Here is an 18595-nt window from a genome sequence, read left to right as displayed (position 1 = left end):
AACTGATCTATCTAACGTACTATACCTATAGTGTTTCCAGTCAATATCTGGAAAGTTAAAGACCCCATAACAACTACCCTGTTACCTTCGCTCCTATCCAGAATCATCTTGGCAATCCTTTCCTCTACATCTCTGGAACTTCTCGGAGGCCTATAGAAAATTCCCAACAGGGTGATCTCTCCTTTCCCGTTTCTAATCTCAGCCCATACTACCTCAGTCGACAAGCCCTCATCAAACACCCTTTCTGCCACCGTAATAAGCCGACTAAATCCTCTTCACTCCCTATATCATGCTACTCAAGAACTTCACAGTCCCGCTTCCTGATTTCTGTACGTACATCCTCTTTTGCCAAACAGATATAGGAAATAATTGTTTAACCCCACCAATGTTGTCTGCCTCCATGCACAGATTGTCCTTTGTCTCTATTGGGCTCTACTCTTTCCCTGGTTATCCTCTTCCCCTTGATTTATTTATATCTTGGGATTCCCCTGATATTACCCGCCTATTTTATCATGGCCCTCCTTGCTCTCCTAATTGCTCTCTTAAATTCCCTTTGCACTTCTTATACTCCACTAGGGTCTATGTTGATTGGCAACCTTTGCAGCTATTAAAAAGCTCCCTGTTCCTTCTTATTCAGCCTGGAATATTCCTAGACATCCAGAGTTTGCAGGGTTTTTTCATCCTAACGGGACGATGTTAGGCCTCTGTTCTCCCCAAATCTTTTTGGAACATCTCCCACTGTTTCACTGGAGATTCCAGAACCATGGGACCGAGTCTGAGAATTAAGGAGAAATTTAGGAGAGATGTTACATACAAAGGGTGTTAGATAAACGGAAATCTTCCATAAACAGCAGTTGATGCTTAACGCGTTCTTAATTTTGAATCTGAGATAGGTAAAGTTTTGTTCAGCAAAGCTATTAAGGGATTTTTGGCCAAAGGCAGGCATACAGAGTTCGGCCACAGTCCAGCAATTATCTCAGTGAACAGAAAAACAGGCTCAAAGAGTTGAAAGGCCTACTCCTGTTCCTTTATTCCTAGATTTACCCTCAAACAGCTGGTCCCAGCCTACTTTGAAACCTTAGTGAACTGACTGCATATCTGCTTTTGTACTGCTCTCTGACTGTTCGGGGGCCTATAACATGCTCCCAGTGGTGTGATCAAACCCTTTTTATTCCTAAGTTCAAGCTATTTAGCCTCATTTAAAGACCATTCAAAGATACTTTCCATCTCTGCTACAGCAACTGAATCCATAATTAATAACATAACCATAAGAAATAGAAATGGAATTAAGCCATTCGGCCCCTGAAGCCTGCTCATTTATTCAACAGAACCATGATTAATTCAACATTCTTCACGTTCACTTTCCTGCCCTTCCCCATCACCCTCGATTCCCGACTGATCAAGAATCTACCTCAACTTTAAACATTCACAAGGATTATGTCCGGTATAACCCTTTGAGAGAAGAAATTCCTCCTCATCTCCGTCTTAATTTGGCGCCTGTTTATTCTGAGACAATGCCCTCTGGCCCTAGACAGTTCCATGAGGGGAAACATCCTCTCAGCATTTACTCTGTTAATCCCTTTAAGAATCCAATATGTTTTAATGAGATCACCTTTCATTCTTAAAACTGTAGTGAGTATAGTCCCAATTTCTTCTTTGGTACCCGCTCTGTCAGATCTGAAGATCCTATTACCCAGAACGCTGAGCTGTCAGCCCCTGCTCCTCAGTCAGCCATACCTCTGTGTTGGCAATAACATCACAATTCCACATGTCAATCCATGCCCCTAACTTACCTGCCTTACCTGTAAATCTCCCAGCATTAGCGTCGAGACCATCCAGCCTCACATCACTCTCTTGGAGCTCAACATAGCTGAACTCCCTCTACTTTGGTTCCTTTACTAAAGTATGCTGTGCCCGAGCTGAATTCATGCTACGAACTAATTTAAACTCCATCCATCAGCACTTGAAAACCCTCCTGCAAGAGTGTTAGATAGAGAGTAAAGTTCTCTATGTTCTTTTCAACTGAAAACAAAATGACCTCTTCACGGACCTGAACAAACACTCCCAGGACAGGGACAGCACAGGGTTAGATAAAAAGGGAAGACGCAGCTTACTGTCTAAGTTGAAAGCAAAGACTCCTCTGCACATTCCATATCAAGCACTCTCAGGACAGATACAGCATGCATTTAAATACAGAGTAAAGCATCTTCTATTCTTTTAAACTGAATGTGAACTGAAAGTAAATCTCCCTCATCACTGTCTCCATTAAACACCAAAGAAAGGGACTGCACAGTTTTAGATGCAGAGTGAAGCTCTGTCTGCTCTTTGAAAATGAAAGGAAATCTCAATTTACATTGAACACTCTCAGGACAGGTACAAGCAGGGACTTCAATATTGAGTAAACCTTTCTCTACCCTTTAAACTGAAAATAAACTGACAGTAAAACCTTCTCTGCGCTTTTACTCGCAAAGTGAAGCCTCCTTCAGACCAAAAGGTCCCAGAACGGGAGCAGCACAGGTTTAGATTTACAGAATAAACATGTATCAACTCTTCTGAACTGAAAGTAAAGTCTTGTCTACTCTTTGAAACTGAAAGTAAAGTGCCTATGTCACTGACTCGAACGAACACTCCCAGGACAGGGAGAGATTTCTGAAGAAGGGTTTAGGCCCGAAACATCGGCCTTCCTGCTTCTCCGATGCTGTTTGGCCTGCCGTGTTCATCCACCTCTACACCTTGTTATCTAAGGGAGACAATGTACTTAGATGCAGAGTGAGTTCCCGCTACATTTTTTCAGGTACAAGCAAAGTCCTGCTTGTACAGGTCTCACCTTCCCCAAAAGTGGTCCCAATGATCCAGCAATCTAAAGCTCTCCCTCCTGCACCAATTCTTGAGCCACACATTCATCTACCATATTCTCCTATTTCTGTGCTCATTAGCATGTGGCACTGGGAGTAATCCAGAGATGACAACTTTTGAGGTCCTGCTTGTTAACTACTGCCTGGCACTGTAAATTCTTGATGCAAGACCTCATCCCTCATTCTATCTATATCATTGGTATCAATGTGTACCAGGACCTCTGTGTTATCACCAGTGTCCTTCAGGATGCCCCACAGATGGTCAGCAACATCTCTGATCCTAGCACAGAAAGGCAACACACTGTCTGTGAGTCACATCAGCAGTCACAGAAACACTTTTAAAGGACAGAGTTCCTAAGTCACATGATCAGTGTTGTTACCTCAATGATTTAGTCTGATTTAATTACTTAGGTGAAGAGACCAGAAATGAATCTAAGTTTGCTACTGACTTAAAGCTAGGTGGGAACGTGAGCTGTGAAGAGAGCACAAAGAGACTGCAGAGAGATGAATAGATTAAGTGACTGATAACCAGCTGGCAGGGATGAACATGTGGGAGAAGAGTGAGACTGTACATTTGGGTGGAAAGAAAAGAAAGCAGAGTACTCTGGTAGTTAGACGCACCATTGTTCTGTCATTCTCACATTCCGATCATTTAATCTGAACTATCAATATCATTTCTCCACCAGCACTCTACACCCACTAGCGCCACACTCACCTCACAACTACAACATAAATTCTGTCCCATTCACACTTCACTTCAGCTCTGAAGAAGAGTCATCTAGACTCTGTTTTTAGTTCTTTGTGCCTGCATCTACCACTTCATCTGGCAGCTCATTCCACATACGAACCATCCCGGTGGGAAAAAAATTGTCCCTCAGGTCCCTTTTAAATCTTTCTTCTCTCATGTTAAAATAATGCTCTCTAGTTTTGAGCTCCCCTAACCTAGGGAAAAGATCTTTGCTATTCATCTCATCTGTGCCCCTCCTGATATTGTAAACTTCTATAAGGTCACCCCTCAACCTCTTACGCCCCAGAGAAAAATGTCTCAGCCTATCCAGTCCCTGCTTATAACTCAAACCCTCCAGTTCCAGTAACATCCTGGTGAACCTTTTCTGCATCCTCTCCAATTTAATAACAACCTTCCCGTAAAATGGGAGATGTGTGCTTATTTGGAAAAGGGAAGCTATGGCTTAGTGGCAATATCACTGGGCTAGTAACTCAGTTCTGAAGAAAAGTCAATGGACTCAATTAACTCTGCCTTCTCTCCACAGACGTTGCCAGATCTGCTGAGTTTCTCCAGTCTTTATTAGAACAAAGAACAAAGAACATTACAGCACAGGAACAGGCCCTTCGGCCCTCCAAGCCTGCGCCGATTGAGATCCTCTGTCTAAACCTGTCATCTATTTTCTAAGGGTAGGTATCCCTTTGCTCCCTGACCATCCATGTACCTGTCCAGATACATCTTAAAAGACACTATCGTGTCTGATCTACCACCTCCGCTGCAGAGCGTTCCAGGCACCCACCGCCCTCTGTGTAAAGAGCTTTCCACGCATATCTCCCTTAAACTTTCCTCCTCTCACTTTGAACTCATGACCCCTAGTAATTGAGTCCCCCACTCTGGGAAAAAGCCAGACTCCCACAGCAACTGATGGAATTTGAAGATTGCCACAAAAATCTCTCTGGTTCACTAACATCCTTTAAAGAGGAAAATCTACCTTTGACCTAGTTTGGCTGTCATGTGACTCTAGATACACAGCAATTTATGTTGATGGGGACTTCAATGACCATCACCAAGACTTGCTTGTTAGCAAGATAACAAAGTGTGGGGCTGGATGAACACAGCAGGCCAAGCAGCATCTTAGGAGCACTAAAGCTGACGTTTTGGGTCTAGACCCTTCATCAGAAAAGGGGGATGGGGAGAGGATTCTGAAATAAATAGGGAGAGGGGGAGGCAGACTGAAGATAGATAGAGGAGAAGATAGGTGCAGAAGAGAGTATGGGTGGGGAGGTAGGGAGGGGATAGGTCAGTCTGGGGAGGACGGACAGGTCAAGGGGACAGGATGAGTTTAGTAGGTAGGAAATGGAGGTGCAGCTTGTGGTGGGAGGAGGGGACAGGTGAGGGGGAGAACAGGTTAGGCAGGCGGGGACGAGCAGGGCTGGTTTTGGGATGCAGTGGGGGGAGGGACGATTTTGAAGCTGGTGAAATCCACATTGATGCCATTGGGCTGCAGGGTTCCCAAGCGGAATATGAGTTGCTGTTCCTGCAACCTACGGGTGGCATCATTATGGCACTGCAGGACGCCCAGAATGGACATGTCGTCTAAGGAATGGGAGGGGACGTTGAAATGGTTCGTGACTGGGTGGTGCAGTTGTTTATTGCGAACCGAGCCTAGGTGTTCTACAAAGCGGTCCCCAAGCCTGCACTTGGTTTCCCCAATGTAGAGGAAGCCACACCGGGTACAATGGATTTCACGAGCTTCCTCTCCCCATCCCCCTTTTCTGAAGAAGGGTCTAGACCCAAAATGTCTGCTTTAGTGCTCCTAAGATGCTGCTTGGTCTGCTGTGTTCATCCAGCCCCACACTTTGTCATCTTGGATTCTCCAGCATCTGCAGTTGCCATTATCTCTTGCTTGTTAGCACCTCTTTGGAGGAAGGAAAATTCTAAAGACTCTCAACCTAGGAAAGAGAGCTTCCTTTTGTCTTAAATGGGTAATGTTCTTTTTTTTAAAACTATGACCTTAATTCTAGATTCTCTTGCATATTTATCTTCTGCAATTCATGCAGTAGGATACCTAGATCTCTTGGCATTTCAGAACTCTGCAAACTCTTACCATTTAGATAATATGCTTTTTTATTCCTTCTGCCAAAACGGACAACTTCACGCTGTCTCATGTTGTACTCCTCTTGCTGGATTTCTGCCTACTCACGTAATATCTCTATATCCCTGTGTTTCCCTAATTATCCCTTAGGTTCTCTTCACAACTCACTTTCCTAACTATGCTTGTGTCTCCATAAATTTATCTACTATACCTTTGATCCCTTCTTCCAAATTATTCGTCTAAATTGGAAACAGTTGAGGCCTCCGCACTGGCCCCCTAGGGCACACCACTCACATTCTACTGGCCTATAAAAAATCACTTATTCCCATTCTCGGCTTCCTGTTGGCCAGCCATTTTATCCACATCAATGTTATGCTCTGCAGCATGAGATTTCAATTTCTGTAATAATCTTTGATGAAATAAGGTCATAGAGCCATCAACATACACAGCATGGAAAAGACCTTTTGGTTCAACTCATCCATGCTGACCAGATATCCTATATAAATCTAGATCCATTTGCCAGCATTTCGCCTAGACTCCGCTAAACCCTTCCTATTCATGTACCCATCTAGATGCCTTTTAAATGTTGTAATTGTAACCGCCTCCATCACTGCCTCTGACAGTTCATTCCATACACGCAATACCTTCTGCATGAAAAAGACTGAGATGTGAGTTTCCAGCAAAATGGCAGCAGGGTAATTCATTCCATTTGGAACTTCACTTCACTCACCAGTTCCCTTTCCTTTTCCTCTTCTTCTTCTCTCTCTTCTTTGCAGTGATTCTATTCCCCCAACCCCCACTCTTTTAACTACCTCCCTAAAGAGTCAGGAAGGAACTGTGTCATGACCAAGAAACACGTGGAGGGGGCTGAATGCATGGGCCATGTCCTGCAGTAACAGTGGATTGAGCGTGGGCCGGGCCAAGGGTGGCAGATCAAGAGTGAGCCGGTTCGGCGGTGAAGGGGTGCCAGTGAGGCAATGCGAGCAACAGCAGGTTGGTGAGGCGATGGCAGTGACAGCAGGTCGGTGAGTGCGGGCCGGTGAGACCGTGGGAGCGACAGCAGGTTGGTGAAGCAATGGGGGCAAGATCGGGTCAGCGTGACGATGGCAGTGAGAGTGCGTCAGTGAGGCAGTCGGAGCGACAGCGGGTTGGTGAAGCAATGGAGGCAAGAGTGGGCCAGTGAAAGAATGGGGGTGAGAGTGGGTTGGTGAGGAAGTCAGAGCGACAGTGGGCCGGCAGCCGTCAGAGCGGGCCGGCGGGTCGGGACGACAGCCGTCAGAGCGGGTCGGCGGGTCGGGGCGACGGGGGTGAGCGCGGGCCGGCGGGGCGACGGGGGTGAGCGCGGGTGGATGAGGCGATTAGGCAGTAGCGTCCTGGTAATCCCGGCGATTGGAGAGGTACCTGCGTCATTGTGGAGTTGGGACGTGTGTCCGAGATCTGGCCTTCTCTTTTTTTTTCTTGGTTACCTTTTGGCTCCATTAAATCTTTCAATTCTGTTTTTTGTAACCAAATGGGTGGCAGAGAATGGCGATTTTGTGCACTTTTTGCTGCATTTATGCATTCCTATTCTTAGTTCACCTGACAAATAAATAAATCCAAATCCAATGAATTGCTAATGTTGTCCCCTTGTTTAAGAATAGTAGCAGGGATGATCCAGGCAATTATCCACCGCTGAGCCTGACACCAGCGGTAGGGAAGCTACTGGAGATGATATTGAGGGATAGGATCTATTCCCATTTGGAAGAAAATGGGTTTATCAGTGATAGGCAACATGGTTTTGCGCAGGGAAGGTCATGTCTTACCAACTTAATAGAATTCTTTGAGGACGTGACAAAGTTGATTGATGAGGGAAAGGCTGTAGATGTCATATACATGGACTTCAGTAAGGCGTTTGATAAGGTTCCCCATAGCAGGCTGATGGGAAAGTGAAGTCTCATGGGGTCCAGGGTGTGCTAGCTAGATGGATAAAAAAACTGGCTGGGCAACAGGAGACAGAGGGTAGTAGTAGAAGGGAGTTTCTCAAATTGGAGAGCTGTGACCAGTGGTGTTCCACAGGGATCTGTGCTGGGACCACTGTTGTTTGTGATATACGTAAATGATTTGGAGGAAGGTGTAGGTGGTCTGATCAGCAAGTTTGCAGATGACACTAAGATTGGTGAAGTAGCAGATAGTGAAGGAGACTGTTAGAAATTACAACAGACTATAGATAGACTGGAGAGTTGGGCAGAGAAATGGCAGATGGCGTTCAATCCGGGGAAATGCGAGGTGATGCATTTTGGAAGATCAAATTCAAGGGCAAACTATACAGTAAATTGAAAAGTCCTAGGGTAAATTGATAAACAGAGAGATCTGGGTGTTCAGGTCCATTGTTCCTTGAAGGTGGCAACGCAGGTCAATGATTTGTACTGCTGATCTTTTAACTTTTTTTTCCACTTTTCTTATTTATGCTTGAGATTTTGTACCTAGGTATCTTTGTACCTAAGATGTGCCTGGAAATGTCGATTTTGCACACTTGTTATCTCGGATTCTCCAGCATCTGCAGTTCCTATTATCTCTCTTACACTATACACTTGTATATCTGTACTTGAGTGCATATGACAATAACCATAATTCTAATTCTGCTTTCATCCCACATCTTTTGATCTCTTTAGCCTGAAGAGCTACACCTCTCTCCTCCTTGAAAGACATTCAATGTTTGTCTTTAGCCACTTTCTGCGACAAAGAATTCCATCGACTCACCATTCTCCAGGTGAAATAATTTCTCATCTTACTCCTGAGCAACCTGCCCATATTCTTGAACTGAAAATCCTGGGCTCCACTCCCATTAGAAACACGCTTCCTGTGTTTACGCTGTATAATCCCGCTGAAATGTAATATGTTTCTATGAGATACCCCCTCAACCTTCTAAACTGCGGGGAATATAATCCTAACTGATCCAGTCTCTCTTCATAAATCAGTCCTGCCATCTCAGGAATCAGTCTGGTAAACCTTCGCTGCACTCCCTTCACAGCCAAAACATTCTGTATAACTACAGATGAAGAGAAACGTCTTCACTCAGAATCTTTCAGTATTCTTGATCCTACATTATGTGGATGCTAAACTGTTCTGTTTATTGTAGTTTTGCATATACTGATGTTCAATCAAATAAGGATATGGGAATTGGACAGGAAAATGGAATGGAAGCAGAAGATAACATTGAATCGGATGGCAGGCACATGGGGCCAAGATATTTACACCTACTGTTATTTCTTGTGCTCTTATTAAAACAATGGTCCCTGATGCTACTGGTCAATGCTTTAATTTGACATATAGAAAAAAAGAGAGCTCCAATTTTCCTCCTACTGCCTACCAATAATTGCAGTTGACAATAACTTCTTCCTGATTTAGCTATACTAGCTAATTCCCATCTATAATCCAAGGCAAAAAAAGGGAAGAGAACTACCAAGGAGTTCAACAGAGTCACAAATGTCTAGTAGATTTACTCACATTAGAGACACATGATTCCATCAGGACCATTTACAACTTCATGACATTAACACAAATATACATACATTTGAGCTGAGGCAAACACGCACACACACACATGAGCGGTGTTCTCTTTACCTGACTATGCCGGTTCACGATAGTGGTGCTGTTTCTCCGATTGCGCAGGACATCTGGTTGAAAAACCTGAGCATTGTCACTAAAACAAAACAACAGCCAAACAGAAATCATGAGTATGATTTTCATTAGCATCAAGCACCAGCCCTCACAGGACAGGGTCAAGATTCAGCTACTGGATTTAAAATACTGTGCTCACCACTGCTTAAAAATAAATCAGCATCTATTTCAGCTTCTTAATGAAAACATTTTCCAAAGTTAATAATAATAGTCAAACAGCTGATAAACTCTCCAAATCCAGTGTGGAGCTGCATTCAATAATGCCAATGGATTGGTAAACTATACTGCAAAACTGCAGCTCAACGCCACCTTCTCAAGGGCAACTAGGAATGGGCGATAAAAGCTAGCTGAGCCAATGATGCCCGGATCCCTTGAATGAATAACAAAAAAGCATGTGAGGTACCGTCACTAAACTATATGGTTCTCTGGTTCACCCACACACAGTTCTGGTTGGATCCAAACTGATTTTAATAAGTGGACGTTTCAGGCCTAGACCCTTCATCAGAGATGAAGGGTCTAGGCCCGAAACGTCAGCTTTTGTGCTCCTGAGATGCTGCTTGGCCTGCTGTGTTCATCCAGCCTCACATTTTATTATCTTGGAATCTCCAGCATCTGCAGTTCCCATTATCTCTGATTTTAATAAGTGTTAGCGGGCAAAGGAGGCCAGTTGGCCCATCGCGCCTACATTATAACTGAGTGCTATTGTCTTGCCCTTTCCCTGTAACTCTGCACAAACTCTAAATGGAAATAAACATCTGATGCCCTTTTGAACGCCTCAATTGAACCAGCTTCCAGCAGACTTTCAGGCAGTGCACTGAAGGCCCAAATGACTAACTAGGTATAAATGATTTTGTCACTTCATGTTTGCTTCTTTTGTAAAAAAACTCTAAGACTGTGCCTTCTGGCTCTCAATTTGCTTACAAATATAAACAATTTCTCCCCATCTAGTCTGTCCAGATTCCTCATGATTTTGGAGAATTTTAATCAAATCTCCTCTTAGCCTCCTCCTCTCCAAAGGAAAAGATCACAACTTCTCCAATCTTTCTTCCTGACTGAAGTGTCTCATCCCTAGCACCAATCTCATAAAACCTCTCCTGCACTCTCTACAACCTATTCAAATCCTTCCTAGAGTCAGGCACCCAGAACTCCAGCTCAGGTCTAAGCGATGTCTTACACATCATCACCTCCCTGCTCTTGTACTCCAGGCCCTCATTCATGAAGCTTAGAATATTGCAAGTTCTATTAACTGCATTCTCTTGTCCTGCACTTTTAATGACTGATGTACAGAAACACTTCTACGTTGTCACAGGCTCGTCAGACACCCTTGAGCACTGGATCCAATTCTGTTGTGACAAGAAAATAGAGTCTTCTAATGTTCTAGCACATAGGCAAGATCAGTGAAGAGGCTGACTCCGTGATTTCAATTGTTCCAGTTTATGAGGCAACATCAGAAAGAAGCTTGATATCCATAGTATGGGATAGTGGGCTTCAAAGATTGATATTTGAAAGAAATGAGAGATAGCCAATGATATGGAAAATCACTTAAAATTAAACAACAAGGAAAGACAAGAGGTCCTGGTTAAAATAGCAAAAGGCAAATTGAGGATAGAAATTCCAAGGTTCTTTCTCACTCAAAATCCACTATTGAAAAGATCCTTTCATTTCAATGAGTTTAAATTCTGCACTCATTTCAAAACTAAGCAGACGTCACAAAAGTAGTTGATTGGAATGGGGAGGCCATTCAGCCTTTGATGTTTGTTCTGCCATTTGTTTTGATAAAGGCCAATCTGTCAATCAAGCCTAATCAGCTGATAATCATAGATCAGGCAATCAGAGAATCCCTACAGTGCGGTAACAGGCCCTTCAGCCCAACAAGTCCACACTGACCCTTGCAGCATCCCACCCAAACCAATTCGCCCCGTAACCTATCTAACCCACACACCCCTGAACACTATAGGAGGCGGACCGAAGATGGAGAGAAAAGAAGATAGGTGGAGACTAGAGTGTAGGTGGGAAGGTAGGGAGGGGATAGGTCAGTCCAGGGAAGACAGACAGGTCAAGGAGGTGGGATGAGGTTAGTAGGTAGGAAATGGAGGTGCGGCTTGGGGTGGGAGGAAGGGATGGGTGAGGGGAAGAACAGGTTAGGGAGGCAGAGACAGGCTGGGCTGGTTTTGGGATGCAGTGGGGGGACGGGAAGAGCTGGGCTGGTTGTGTGGTGCAGTGGGGGAAGGGGAGACTTTGAAGCTGGTGAAGTCCACATTGATTCCATTGGGCTGCAGGGTTCCCAAGCGGAATATGAGTTGCTGTTCCTGCAACCTTCGGGTGGCATCATTGTGGCACTGCAGGAGGCCTATGATGGACATGTCATCTAAAGAATGGGAGGGGAAGTTGAAATGGTTCGTGACTGGGAGGTGCAGTTGTTTGTTGCGAACCGAGCGGAGGTGTTCTGCAAAGCGGTCCTCAAGCCTCCGCTTGGTTTCCCCAATGTAGAGGAAGCCACACCGGGTACAATGGATACAGTATACCACATTGGCAGATGTGCAGGTGAACCTCTGCTTAACATGGAAAGTCATCTTGGGGCCTGACATAGGGGTGAGGGAGGAGGTGTGGGGGCAAGTGTAGCACTTCCTGCGGTTGCAGGGGAAGGTGCCGGGTGTGGTGGGGTTGGAGGGCAGTGTGGAGCGAACAAGGGAGTCACGGAGAGAGTGGTCTCTCCGGAAAGCAGACAAGGGTGGGGATGGAAAAATGTCTTGGGTGGTGGGGTCGGATTGTAGATGGCAGAAGTGTCGGAGGATGATGCGTGGTATCCGGAGGTTGGTGGGGTGGTGTGTGAGAACGAGGGGGATCCTCTTTGGGCGGTTGTGGCAGGGGCAGGGTGTGAGGGATGTGTTGCGGGAAATGCGGGAGACGCGATCAAGGGCATTCTCGACCACTGTGGGGGGGGGGAAGTTGCGGTCCTTGAAGAACTTGGACATCTGGGATGTGCGGGAGTGGAATGCCTCATCGTGGGAGCAGATGCGGCGGAGGCGGAGGAATTAGGAATAGGGGATGGAATTTTTGCAGGAGGGTGGGTGGGAGGAGGTGTATTCTATGTAGCTGTGGGAGTTGGTGGGCTTGAAATGGGCATCAGTTACAAGCTGGTTGCCTGAGATGGAGGCCAGGAAGGTGAGGGATGTGCTGGAGATGGCCCAGGTGAACTGAAGGTTGGGGTGGAAGGTGTTGGTGAAGTGGATGAACTGTTCGAGCTCCTCTGGGGAGCAAGAGGCGGCGCCGATACAGTCATCAATGTAACGGAGGAAGAGGTGGGGTTTGGGGCCTGCGTAGGTGCGGAAGAGGGACTGTTCCACGTAACCTACAAAGAGGCAGGCATAGCTGGGGCCCATCATTATCCATATGCTTATCCAAGGACTGTTTAAATGCCCCGAATGTGGCTGAGTTAACTACATTGGCAGGCAGGGCGTTCCACGCCCTTACCACTCTCTGAGTAAAGAACCTGCCTCTGACATCTGTCTTAAATCTATCACCCCTCAATTTGTAGCTATGCCCCCTTGTACAAGCTGAAGTCATCATTCTCGGAAAAAGACTCTCACTGTCCACTCCATCTAATCCTCTAATCATCTTGTATGTCTCTATTAAATCCCCTCTTAGACTTCTTTTCTCAGTGAGAACAGACAAAAGTCCCTCAGCCTTTCTTCATAAGGCCTTCGCTCCAGACCAGGCAACATCCTGGTAAATCTCCTCTGCACCTTTTCCAATGTTTCCACATCCTTCCTGTAATTGGGGCGACCAGAACTGTACGCAATATTGCAAGTGAGGCCACACTAGCGTTTTGTACAGTTGCAGCATGACATCACGGCTCCGGAACTCAATCCCTCTACCAATAAAACCTAACACACTGTAAGCCTTCTTAACAGCACTATTAACAAGGGTGGCAATTTTCAGAGGTCTATGTACATGGACACCAAGATCCCTCTGCGTATCCACACTACTAAGAATCTTTCCATTGACCCAGTATTCTGCCTTCCTATTATTCTTCCCAAAGTGAATCACCTCACATTTATCCCTATTAAACTCCATTTGCCACCTTTCAGCCCAATTCTGTAGTTTATCCAAGTCTCCCTGCAACCTGCAACATTCTTTCCTTGAGGCACACCACTAGTAACCGGACTCCAGGCTGAATATTTTCCATCAACCATCACTCGTTGCCTTCTCACAGAAAGCCAGTTTCTAATCCAAACTGCTAAATCCCCCTCAATCCCGTGCCTCTGTATTTTCTCCAATAGCCTACCATGTGGAACCTTATCAAAGGCTTTACTGAAATCCATGTACACCACGTCAACTGCCCTTCCCTCAACCACATGCTTGGTCACCTTCTCAAAAAAACTCAATGAGGTTTGTGAGACACAACCTGCCCCTGACGAATCCATGCTGACTATCTCCAATCAAATTGTTGCTTGCTACATGATTATAAATCCTATCTCTTATAATCCTTTCCAAAATTTTTCCTACAACAGCCGTAAGGCTCACAGGTCTATAATTACCTGGGTCATCCCTACTGCCCTTCTTGATCAAGGGCACAACATTTGCAAAACTTCAGTCCTCTGGTACTAAACCTGTAGACAATGAGGACTCAAAGATCAAGGGTAAAGGCTCCGCCACCTCCTCCCTAGCTTCCCAGACAATCCTTGGAAAAATCCCATCCAGTCCAGGGGATTTATCTACCTTCAAACCTTCTAGAATTGATAACACCTCCTCCTTACTAACCTTAATCCTTTCAATTCTAGTAACCCGTAACACAGTCACCTCCTCTCCAATATTCTCCTGTTCCTCAGCGAAAACAGATGAGAAATAATCATTTAGCATCTCTCCAATCTCCACAGGGTCCACACACAACTTCCCACTTTGGTCTTTGACTGGCCCTATTCCTACCCTCGTCATCCTCTTATTCCTCACATACCTATAGAAAGCTTTAGGGTTCTCCTTTATTCTACCTGCCAATGTCTGCTCGTGCCCTGCTTGCTCTTCTTAACTCTCTCTTTAAATCCTTCCTAGCTAATCTGTAACTCTCCATCGCCTCATCTGAACCATCTCGTCTCATCGTCACATAAGCCTCCCTCTTCCGCTTAACAAGAGATACAATTTCTTTAGTAAACCACGGTTCCCTTACCTTATCGCTTCCTCCCTGACTGACAGGGTCATACCTATCAAGGGCACGCAATATCTGTTCCTTAAACCAGCTCCACATTTTGATTGTCCCCATCCTCTGCATTTTGCTAACCCATTCTATGCCTCCTAAGTCTTGCCTAATCGCATTATAATTGCCCTTCCCCCATCTATAACTCTTGCCCTGTGACATGTACCTATCCCTTTCCATTGCTAAAGTAAACATAACCGAATTATGGTCACTCTCTCCAAAGTGCTCACCTACCACTAAATCAAACTTCATTACCAAGTACCAGATCCAGTGTGGCCTCCCCTCTTGTCGGCCCTTCGACATACTGAGTCAGGAAACCCTCCTGCACACAATGAACAAAAACTGATCCATCTGACGTACCAGAGTTATAGCATTTCCAGTCAAAATGTTTGTCAGGATTTTTATAATACAAGTATGGCACCATACTGAACTACTTACGGTTAGATGTGAACAGTAAGCAGTGTAAAGAAGAGGTGACATTTTAAGACAGGCAATGCACGTTAGATGTGAGGCTTTGTTTAGAATCTTTGTTTTGGTTTGGAGTCAGACTGGTTTTATTACTAAAGTAGGAATTTACCGAACACCACACTGACTGACTGTCTACAAATTGTGCGTTTTTTGGACAAAATAGAATATATCTGCAAATACGAATTCAACCCATAGATTCACGTGTTTGTGAACGCGCGAGGTTCAACCAAGACTTCTTTGCTGCACAGAACCTCCAACCAATGCCACACACCAGATACACAGATGACATTTTCTTCTTTAGGACTCATGGCGTGGAACCAGTGAAACAACTACAAAATGTTATCAACAAGTTCCATCCCACAGTCAGACATACATAGAACGTAGAACATTACAGCACAGTACAGGCCCTTTGGCCTTCAATGTTGTGCCGACCTGTCATACCGATCTGAAGCCCATCTAACCTACACTATTCCATGTACGTCCATATGCTTGTCCAATGACGACTTAAATGTACTTAAAGTTGGCGAATCTACTACCGTTGCAGGCAAAGCGTTCCATTCCCTTACTACTCTCTGAGTAAAGAAACTACCTCTGACATCTGTCCTATATCTTTCACCCCTCAATTTAAAGCTATGCCCCCTCGTGCTCGCCGTCACCATCCTAGGAAAAAGGCTCTCCCCATCCACCTTATCTAACCCTCTGATTATTTTATATGTTTCAATTAAGTTACCTCTCAACCTTCTTCGAACAAAAACAGCGTCAAGTCCCTCAGCCTTTCCTCGTAAGACCTTCCCTCCATCCTAGTAAATCTCTTCTGCACCCTTTCCAAAGCTTCCACATCCTTCTTGTAACACGGTGACCAGAACTGTACGCAATACTCCAAGGGCGGCCACACCAGAGTTTTGTGCAGCTGCAGCATAACCTCTTGGTTCCGGAACTCGATCCCTCTGTTAATAAAAGCTAAAACACTGTATGCCTTCTTAACAGCCCTGCCAAACTGTGTGGCAACTTTCAAGGATCTGTGTACATGAACAACGAGATCTCTCTGCTCATCCTCACTACCAAGAATCTTACTATTAGCCCAGTACTTTGCATTCCAGTTACTCCTACCAAACTGCATCACCTCACACTTGTCCGCATTAAACTCCATTTGCCACCTCTCAGCCCAGCTCTGCAGCTTATCTATGTCTCTCTGCAACCTACAGCATCCTTCGTCACTATCCACAACTCCACCGACCTTGGTGTCATCTGAAAATTTACTAACCCATCCTTCTACGCCTCATCCAGGTCATTAATAAAAATGACAAACAGCAGTGGACCCAACACCGACCCTTGTGGTACACCATTAGTAACTGTCTCCAGGATGAACATTTCCCATCAACCACTACCCTCTGTCTTCTTTCAGCAAGCCAATTTCTGATCCAAACTGCTATATCTCCCACAATTCCATTCCTCCGCATTTTGTACATCAGCCTATTGTGGGGAACCTTATCGAACGCCTTGCTGAAATGCATACACACCACATCAACCGGTTTACTCATCTACCTGTTTGGTCACCTTCTCAAAGAACTCAATAAGGTTTGTGAGGCACGACCTTCCCTTCACAAAACTGTGCTGACTGTCCCTAAACAATTTATTCTTTTCTAGATGATTATAAATCCTATCCCTTATAACCTTTTCCAACACTTTACCAACAACTGAGGTATGGCTCACTGGTCTATAATCACCAGGGTTGTCTCTACTCCCCATCTCGAACAGGGGAACCACATTTGCTATCCTCCAGTCGTCTGGCACTATTCCTGTAGACAATGACAAGTTAAAAGATCAATGCCAAAGGCTCAGCAATCTCCTCCCTGGCTTCCCAGAGGATCCTAGAATAAATCCCATCTGGCCCAGGGGACTTATATATTTTCACATGGACTACTCTTTAGAATCAGTCTCATTCTTGGACACACATATCTCCATCAAGGACGGATGCCTCAATACCTCATTCTACCGCAAGCCTATGGATAACCTCATGATGCACTTCTCAAGCTTCCACCCGAAACATATTAAAACAGTCATCCCCTGCAAACAAGCCCTGTGCATACACAGAGATAATGGGAACTGCAGATGCTGGAGAATCCAAGATAACCAAGTGTGAAGCTGGATGAACACAGCAGGCCAAGCAGCATCTCAGGAGCATAAAAGCTTTTGTGCTCCTGAGATGCTGCTTGTCCTGCTGTGTTCATCCAGCTTCACACTTGGTTACCTATGCATACACAGAATCTGTTTGGATGAAAAGGAATGAGACAGACACCTGAAAGTTTTGAAGGATGTAATGACCTCCTCAGAAAACAGACATGGGATACATCCGACAGGGTATCCTTTGCCATTCAGTACGTCCTGGGAGCAGAGAAACTACACCATGTTCTTTGTAGGCTTCAACACATTATCGATGATGATGAGCACCTCACCAACATCTTCCCCACACCTCCGCTTCTCACCTTCAAACAACTGCCAAACCTTAAACAGACCATGGGTTGCATCAAACTAGCCAGCTTTCAGGACAACATCGGCCACAACACTATACAACTGCGTCATGGCAACCTCTGCAAGACAATGTCAGATCATTGACATGGCCACTAACATCACACGTGGGAACACCATCCACCACGTACACGGCAGATAGTCATGTGACCCGGCCAACGTTGTCTATCTCATACACTGCAGGCAAGCATGCCCCGGGACATGTTATATTGGGGAGACTGTGCAGGCGCTATGGTAACAGATGAATGAACACCACACAATGATCACCAGGGAGGGATGCTCCCTCCCAGTGGGGGAACACTTCAGCGGTTACTGAAATTCTGCTGTGGAGCTTCGGGTAAACGCTCTCCAAGATACACAACAACGCAGACTCACCGAGCAGAGGCTGATAGCCAAGTTTGGGCCCCATGAGAACTGCCTCTACCAGGAACCTTTCCTCGTAAGACCTTCCCTCCATGTTCATGTCGCACTACAGGTGACACCACCACACTATATACTCTCTCTCTTTCACACACACACACCTTTAGAAATAAAACCAGTCTGACCAAAAACTAAAACACATGCTGATTCTAAACAAGGTCTCACACCTAACATACAATGTCTGATTTTAAATGTCACCTCTTCTTTATGCTGATAAAACTTTCAATTCTCTCAGTACAATAACTTGAAAGGAATACAACGATTTACATATACATTTTAATCAATTAAAGCCTTCTAACCCTTTACAGGTTTAACTGCATCTTGGGTTTGTTTAATACATCCGCACCAGTGCTAATAATCTTTGATCTTTACTTATAAATTCTGTGTCTGATATTACCTCTCTCACTAATACCTAGAGGAGGAGTGAGGCTCTGAAAGCTTGTGTTTTCATATAAATCTGTTGGATTATGACTGGGTGTTGTGTGATTTCTGACATTATGATCATAACTGATTGTCCAACTCAATAGCATGTTCCCACATTTTTCCTCATATTCTTTGATCCATTTGGACCCAAATAATTGGATCCAAATCCTTCCTGAAATCATACGTTTTGGCCTTGATTTCTTTTTGTGGCAGTTAATTCCACAGCA

The 18595-nt window shown here is 44.9% G+C and overlaps 1 protein-coding gene across 1 annotated transcript in view; it reads right to left on the bottom strand.

Moving 5' to 3' along the window:
* The window catches only part of pabir2 (PABIR family member 2), a 49522-nt gene that overhangs the window by 23519 nt on the left and 7408 nt on the right, over positions 1-18595 (bottom strand). The window contains exon 2 of the mRNA XM_048544343.2: positions 9278-9356. Within this exon, the coding sequence (XP_048400300.1) occupies positions 9278-9356 (79 nt within the window). The remainder of the gene's footprint in view (positions 1-9277; positions 9357-18595) is intronic.

This window comes from Stegostoma tigrinum, chromosome 15, assembly GCF_030684315.1.
Source record: "Stegostoma tigrinum isolate sSteTig4 chromosome 15, sSteTig4.hap1, whole genome shotgun sequence".
Classification (NCBI taxonomy): domain Eukaryota; kingdom Metazoa; phylum Chordata; class Chondrichthyes; order Orectolobiformes; family Stegostomatidae; genus Stegostoma; species Stegostoma tigrinum.
The sequence above is the reverse complement of the archived record's forward strand: the minus strand, read 5'-3'. Positions and strand labels throughout refer to the sequence as shown.